Below are 8,474 nucleotides of genomic sequence, written 5' to 3' on the forward strand. Positions count from 1 at the left end.
CCTAGTGACACTGATTTTGGTGTAGGTCTCTTGGGGTTGTGAGTATACGGGTCCCATGTGATTTTTTTACCCTAATAGATGAATGAGCAAGTGTTACTCCTACCAAAAATGTGTACGTCATTATCATATAACTATGGGCGACCAAGGATAATGCTTCCGACTTTCATGGGTAACACATCACAGAATACTTCTTCCTCGTATGATTGGACTTTGAGAGGGAGAAGGCATTGACTCTTTACAGGGATCGATGTAGTATCGATCCATGATACATAATAGGGATGAGGATGATCAATCAACAATAGTCCCAAATGTGAAGTCATAACAACAAATACAGCATTGATACAACTACCACTGTCCACGATCGTATTGCACATCTTATCCCAAATCTTAAAGTAAGTGTAAAATATGGACGTCCTCAATGCAAAATCATCGGTGGATGGTTGGGTAAGGTTGCATGGAAAAATTCCCCTGACTGATGTAGATGGATCACGTCGAGGACGGGATGGCGGGCAGTTAGTAATGCCAATAAAGCTCACCAAACCATCTTGGTGCACGAATTCATCTACTACATAGTTATCTACCCTATATTCTTCCTCGTTTATATGTTGATATCCCAATGTAGGTTCAATCTCAATGGACCCTTGTCCTATATGTAGGGCTCAGGAGGGGCACTGGGACGCTCTATGGCCACGTCCCTGACATTTAAAGCATGACATGCTGGACGGACCGATCTGTGTTGGATTTGGCTATGTTGGGGTTCTTGCGGTAGAGTCGAGGGACGAAGAGGTACGACTATTAGGGGTTATCTGAGCGGATGACTATGGTGTAGGAGTAGGAGGATGGTGTTCCGTGAGAGTACGAGTCGGAGTGGTCACGGGTGTTGGGAGAGCAAGAGGAGGGTTGCGAGATGTAGGCCTGTTTGGGGTAGGGAGAATAAGCTCTATCACTAAGAGCGGGGCGAGCACTCACAATGGGGTTACCGTAGAGGGTTTTGCAAAGCTCTAGATCCTCTACTATCTGATAGGCTTGCTCTAGTGTGGCTGCTTTTCGAACACACAATTCAGTTTCGAGATAAGGATTTAACCCAGTTCTAAATCAAAAAATGACGACTCGCAGATTCTCCTCAACTTGACACATCATATAATATTCCACAAACTTGGTGATATACTCTGAGACGGGTCATCTACCTTGTTGTAATTTATGTCATTGATCTAGGAGATTATCTAAATAGGCGAGGGGAACATATTTCTCATGCAGCTTATCTTTCATTTGGGGCCACATGCCTCTCGTCGGTTATAGCTAAAAAATTCAAGATTCTTTCAAAATTTTTTGGCTTGACCTCCTAACTTCATCGGCATATTGTACCTTTTGCAACTCAAGCATATCGTACCATTTTAAATAACTATTGAGCTTAGACTTCCAATCTAGATATTTTTTAGGGTCTCTAGATCCCTCATAAAATGGGACATTAACTTTGACACTCCTTTGTATCTGTTGCCAATGATTGTCATGATTTGGACGACGGTGGTCACAAGGCGGTGCCCGATCTTCGGGAGGGTAGGGAGCGTCCGGGTCAGGACAATTCCCCTTCCAAGCTCAGTGCCTATCGTCAGGTGGATAGGGATCATTCTGCGGGGGATGATTCCTACCACGATCTGGGATCCTATCCTCTGGTAGATAGTAATCGTCTCGGGGAAGATGATTGCCATCTTGCACCAGGTTTCTATCCTCAGGCGGATAGGGATTGTTCTACGGAGGACGATTCCTATCACGACCTGGGGCTCTATTCTCAGGTGGATAGAAATTGTCTCGATGATTCCTATCGTGGCCTGGTGTCCTAACCTTAGAAAGGATCAGTTTGTCTCGTTTAGGATGATTCTGATTACGACCTCCGATTCTACTCTCGAGTGGATAGGGATCATCACCTACTGGATGATTTCTATCGTACCCTCTAACTCTAGGTTCAGGGGGTGGCCGGTCGTCGCTATCACGACCAGACCTATCACGAGTGAGATTCTCTATCCGAAAAATCCGAAAAACTAATCCGACAGCGATGGATGAACACTCGAACAATATTGGATGACGAACACTAGACAACAAAGAGTGTAGAAGTACCTCAGCACTGATAGCGCATGGTGAGGTTGGAGGGAATTCTTGAAGAGTCGATGACGAGCATGAAGATGGACGGCAAGAGGAGCGTGAAGGTGCGAGTGGGCGGCGTGAATGCAGGAGTGGGCAGACGTGAGGATGGGAGTGGGTAGCCATAAGGACAGATGGGCAGCACGGCGGGCGGTCTACGAGGGCAGGCGGTCTGTGCGCAGCGAGGGACCTGCACGACGGCGGCCTGCACGGGTGGGCAGCGTGCGCGAGCGGGCAGCTTGAGAGGGTGACGCCCTACGCGGGGCCGGGCAGCCTAGGCGGGTAACGGCCTGTGGGGGTGGCGGTCCACCAGGGCTAGTGGCCTGCGTGGGCAGGCGACCTGCGCAGTCGGGCGGCCTGTGCAGGCAGACGGCCTGCACAAGCGGCTGTCCGCGAGGGTGGTCAGCGATCCGCGGGGGTGAGCGGCCTACGCGTGTGAAGGCAGCCTACGCGCAGACGGGCGACCTGTGGGCAGACGGCCTCCGCGACGGTGGCCTGGGCAGGCGGACAGCATGCGAAGGCAGCTGGCAACCTACATGGGCAGGCACCTGGTGCCGTTGGTGGATGATCGTACACGTGGGCACAGATGCAGGCGGTGCACACAATCAGAGAGCAAGGTTCTTCCCTTAGCGACAGCGGGAGCGATGGCGGTGGCGGCGGCTTTGAAGGGAAGATGGTTAGGGCAAATCTCTCAAGAAGAAAACTTTAATTCTTGAAATAAATTTCACCAAGTGTTTCAAGCAACTTTGGCCTATGTATAGGCCTTGGAGGAAAGAGAAAGTAAGAGAAAAAAAGACAAAAATAGATGATGTGTCGACGTGTCACGTCAAAGGGCAGTTCTGGAGTTGGCGTTGACGACATGTCATGACACAGAACGTCTCGTGTGGACGTGGAGGAACGTCTGGTTCCAATGTGTAGTCGTGGTCTCCACCAGATTGTTTTTGTGATAAGCTTCACGATGTGAAATTGCATTCTGATCTGCTGTTACATGGTGAGTTTCTTTACTATCAGGATACCACCCCTCATTTTTGGAAGAATTTGCAGCATATGCTTGAGCATTAGCTGTTCAGTTATCATTTACGGATCTCTGAGTTTGAAATTTTCTTTGTATTGTTAGTCATGGGAGGTAAGAGATCTCTGTCCTCTTTTTGATTCAACATCAAGAATGATGCCTGTGAGTTCTGATTAGCAACAATCTCAACAAATTTTAAATGACAGATGTTTGCTCGTTACTAACAACAAATTTTAAACGATGGATGAAGGCAGATCTTAATCCTCTTAAAAAAGTAAAAGTTATAGATGATTTGTTTACCGGGCATCCCATTAGCTCTAGCCATTCAACAATTAACCTGAAATTTCAAATGTACTCATATGGTAAGATAGTTTCTCCTTATTATTGTGTAATTGCCGTTTGATCTCTATTACTCTTAATTGATTCTGTCCAGCGAATGTGATTTCTAACTTCTCTGAGGTTTTTTCTGATGATTTTGCCTTGCTGATGTATCTCAAGACGGATTCATTTATAGTTTGGTGAAAAAATCCTGATATCTGTTAATCCGTTATCCAACACTTCTTGAGCTCTAGACATTCTACCACATTCCCTTGTGCAGCCGGACTAGTAATTGGAGGAGAAATGCCTTCTATATATTTCATTAAAGCATACCCTTCAAGAGTGGAAGCATTGCACTATTCCATAATTTGTAATTGTTGCTAATAAACTTTGGATTGATCATGATCCCTGTAGGAATGACCGCCGGGATCTACACGGCAGTCGGCACACTGACCTCGCAGGTTGATCCATTTGGAATGGCGATCAAGGAATTCACTTTAGCCACCTCAGTCTCCAACTAGTGCTATGATACCATGAAAGAAAACTGACCTCATTTAAGAACAAAAAGAGATGAGCAGAGAATGAAGAAGAGAAGAAAGGAGAGACGGAGATGGATGAACAGTGAATATCACGGTTTATTCCCATACTTGGATGATTACATTGGTTGATAATTAAATTTCCTATAGTTGCATGTATAATGTAAATATATTTATGTTAAGATCGTAGCTGTTATAATGGATTGTAACGGCTATTACAGGATGAATGGTAACCGTTGGATCCTATCTCTGTTTAATCATATCTATGTATAATCCTATATCGTAGCTGTTATAATGGATTGTAACGGCTATTACAGGATGAATGGTAACCATTAGATCCTATATCTGTTTGACCATATCTATGTATAATCCTATCGCTGTTTAATCCTATATTGAATCCGGACCACTATCTCATAACAAGTATAAGGGGTACGTGTTTTGATTTTACTAACTACTCTTGATTGATAATCCTATCAGACCATCACCTCTTTCGACGCTTCTTTTCCTCACTTTACAGGCCGAAAAAAGAGAATACACTTTTTACTGCCCAGTAGTAATGTCTATTAGTTTGGACAGCCGGAATCATCCCGTTGTGGCCTGCACAAAGAGTATACAATTCGTGACATTACCGTTGTCTATCTTGTATTTTTGAACTTCACATCGCTTTAATATTTTCGTATTACTACGTCTCTGCAGTTTCTGCTTCTAAAAAAAGCAAATAATGGTATCGCATTATCAGCTCCAAAAAGCCAAGATGCTAGCTGTAATATGTTGCTCGATGGTTGAAATCCCTCGTCCAGAAATCAACAGTAACACCCGATAAATATAGTTGGGCATGAGTGTCAGAAAAGTCGTCAGGAAACTCGCCATCAGCAGAAACGTTCTCACCTGACGCGTCTTCTACTTTACCACTGTCTAGTGCCCGTGCTGGAGAATGCATACTGCCGTATAAGATGAGGCGACAGCAAAAGAAAACAGCCCAGAACGTCGGCTAATTTCAATCCCCGGGTATCCCTGTTCACAGTAGCAGCATCGACTTTCCTGCAGCCCTTCAAAAAAAATGAATGACGGGAGTCGTTAAAAATAGACGACAATTCTTCTTGTCGTGGGGGAAGGTAGCGATACCGATGCTAGTCGGGAAAGAAAGAACCATCATGGCATGTGAAAAAGTATTTACATACTCGAAAGAATATTTAATCTTCAGTCTTTATTACTTCAAACGATGTTTTCCTTACCGTCTCCACCGGAGTGCTGATTTTCATACCCCTTTCCTACGAAGAGTGGAGATGGTCGGAAAACCAATTTAACTCGGGTTAGGATTGTGGATTGTGGATATGTGCTCAGGTTCCATTTCTACTAAAAGAACAGGGCCATCACTAAAATATGGAAGTTCAATATTCATTGCTAGGTTGGAGATAAATTGTTTAGAAATTCCATGATTATCTCGGACACATAAATTTAATTCAAGTTAAGAAAATATGCCATATGAATGTGCGTCATTAGCAAATTTTATAAAGAGATCTAAATATCGGAGTTATCATTGTTCGCACAATGAGTTATCCCCGTTCACATTAGCAGGGTTGAGTTTCCTGAGGACCCTTTAAGGATAAAAATTTACTGGAGTCTTTGAACCTCGAAGATAATCCATGTTGTCGTGGAAAGCTCGTCAAGGAAGAAAGAACCGTTATGGCATGCGAAAAAATATTTAGGTACTCAAAAGAATACTTAGTCAGCAATATTTACTACCTATAATATTGGTCGCCGGTGGTTTTCCAACCCCGTCTACACCGAAGTGTGCTAACAGGACGTATTTGACTTGTAGCAGGTGTTGAGGCCCACGTATTAACAAAACGATGGAACTGCCAAAAGTTGTTGAAGAAACCAGGGCATGATCATTTTCAACGCTGTCTGCATTCCGCCGTACTATTGGTGTCAAGTAAATAATTTATTAAGAACATTAAAAATTGATCTCATTGAGCTACCGAGCTCGTCCGCAGCCAACGGGGCCTCGCTCGAAACTTTCTCCGCCGCTGCTTCTCCACCGAATTCCAGCAAAGTCCACGCTCGAGGAATGCGACTCGACGCCTCGACCAACCCTTGAGAAGACAAGTATTGCAAACTGCCCATAAAGACGGCTAAAGTCAGCGTGACCTGATACTCCCGTTCACAGTGGCCTGGTTGACTGTCCTGCGGAGACTCCGTCGCTGTTTAAGCCGTTGATGAATGGTATTGGTGTCGGGAGCGAGATCGCGCAAGGGTTAGGTCGGAAGGAAAGACCCGCTGAGCCTAGTGACGCTTTATTCTCTGTGAGCAAAATGTCATTAAGAGCTCGAACCATCAAATGACGTGACGGCGATAAGTTTCCTTTGGAGCCACGAACGCGTAGCAAAATGACATCGGGCGACTGTGGGGTCGGCAGTACCGTCCGAACATTATCCCTTCTTCTTCTTGGGCCGTCTGAACGTTCAGCTCGTTTCACCGGCGTATCCTCCCCCAGTGGAGTACTGGAAAGATTATCCGGAAGGCGACTGAGGAGCCCACCGAGGAACGGGCGCCATAGTCTACGCTGAAGTTCTAAAAAGACATTAGTAATCTGAATAATCCTTTTTTATTACCGCAGCGTGGGACTGTAGGAAGAAGATACCACTGAAAGTATTTTCGATTGGGATGGAATTCAGCAAGTCCCAACGCGAACGTCACCGGGCAGGTACGAAATGAGTATAAATACGACCCCATGCTCCGTCGGTCGAAGCACGTCCAGTTCCGAAGTGTGTTTTGTTGTTGGAAAGCAAAAGACTGATGGGAAACCTCAAGGTCGTGGGAGGGCTCTTAGCCCTCATGCTGTGCCTGGGCACGTCCTCTGCCGCCAGGATGTTAACCAGCGGTGGCGGCGGGAGTGGAGGGGGAGGCGGCGGAGGAGGGGGCTCTGGAAATGGCTCCGGTAGTGGGTACGGATCCGGCTCGGGCTCGGGCTTCGGGTCTGGGGGCGGACCTGGTAGCGGCGGGTATGGCTCCGGAGGCGGGGGCGGCGGCGGCGGTGGGCAAGGAGGAGGTAGCGGATCTGGGTACGGGTCCGGCAGCGGGTCTGGCTACGGCGCCGGCGGTGGCAACGGAGGTCAGGGCGGCGGCGGCGGAGGTGGCGGCGGCCAAGGCGGCGGTGGTGGGCAAGGAGGAGGTAGCGGATCCGGTTACGGGTCCGGCAGTGGGTCTGGCTACGGCTCTGGGGGCGGCAACGGAGCTTACGGGAGCGGCGGGGGAGGTGGCGGAGGCCAAGGAGGCGGCGGCGGAGGTGGGAACGGTAACGGGTCCGGATACGGCTCCGGGTATGGATCCGGTTCCGGCTCTGGCTCCGGCAACGGCGGCTCTGGAGGCGGCGGCGGCGGCGGCGGCGGCGGCGGCGGCGGCGGCGGGGGGGGCGGAGATGGGTCGGGCTCGGGTTCTGGGTACGGCTCTGGATACGGGTCTGGGTCTGGCGCGGGTTACGGTGGCCGTCCTTGAAGGGAAACTTACGAGGGTTTTCCGCAACCTTGCACCATGCATCGTGCTTTTTTAGCTTTTCTTCAATAAATCCTTCCTCTCGGATGGCAGTCAGCGACTCGGACGCCTCTTTATAAAACCCAATGGGATATCTATTACACAATGCTTTCATTATGAAGAGCAAACGGTATTGAACAGGCAGCGAGATGCCAAGTATGTGCTAATAATTTTAACGTCTCTGACACTGTCTATCAAAGTTGGAATTATTCTTAAATGATAGGTGTCGTGCAAATTAAATTGTGACATTAGTGCGCAAGAACCCGTAAATGCTTCAACTCGAAGATGATGATGTCGTTGATAGATTAGTCCTTTTCTAGGTGCACTTTTGATGTATGCAAGAACCCATAAAGCTCAAGCCCACTATACTTGACGCGGTCTCTGCATGAGTTGGCTAAGGACACTAACTGCATAGGCAATATCAGGGTGTGTCACGGTAAGGTATATGAGTTTTCTCACCAACTGTCGATACTGATCTACATGAGTGAGGAGTGGTGATGACGTGTCCCAGAATGGTGGACAAACCTCCATAGGAGATGGTTCTTGCTTGCTTCCATGAAGTCCTGTTTCCTAGATCATATCAAGAGCATACTCTCTTTGGGAGAGAGCAAGCTTATCACCTTGATTAGAAATTAAATCCCGACAAAGTACCTAGGAGTCCCCAAATCTTATACGCTAAAGTGTTGCTGTAGATAATCCTTGGTGGTCTGAATACCCTCACGTTGCTACCTGTCACAAGAATATCACCCACATATATTGCAAGTATGACAGCAACTACATTGGTAATTTCAGTGAGCACGGTGGGATTTCTTTTACAAAGTATGAAGCCAAACTTCTTATGAAGACAACCAAATTTCGCAAACCATGCACGTGGACTCTACTTGAGGCTATAGATAGCCTTTGCTTGAGTATATGCACGTGTACCTTTACGAAAA

At 47.0% G+C, this 8,474-nt stretch overlaps 1 protein-coding gene across 1 annotated transcript; it reads left to right on the forward strand.

Annotated features, from left to right (window-relative positions):
- Positions 1 to 6,615: 6,615 nt before the first annotated feature.
- On the forward strand, positions 6,616 to 7,756 carry LOC144702443 (uncharacterized). Its single transcript, XM_078574487.1, has one exon. The coding sequence runs from the start codon at positions 6,805 to 6,807 to the stop codon at positions 7,501 to 7,503; it is 699 nt and encodes a 232-aa protein (XP_078430613.1). The 5' UTR covers positions 6,616 to 6,804; the 3' UTR covers positions 7,504 to 7,756.
- Positions 7,757 to 8,474: the final 718 nt, after the last annotated feature.

This window comes from Wolffia australiana, chromosome 4 (genome assembly GCF_029677425.1).
Source record: "Wolffia australiana isolate 7733 chromosome 4, ASM2967742v1".
Taxonomy (NCBI): domain Eukaryota; kingdom Viridiplantae; phylum Streptophyta; class Magnoliopsida; order Alismatales; family Araceae; genus Wolffia; species Wolffia australiana.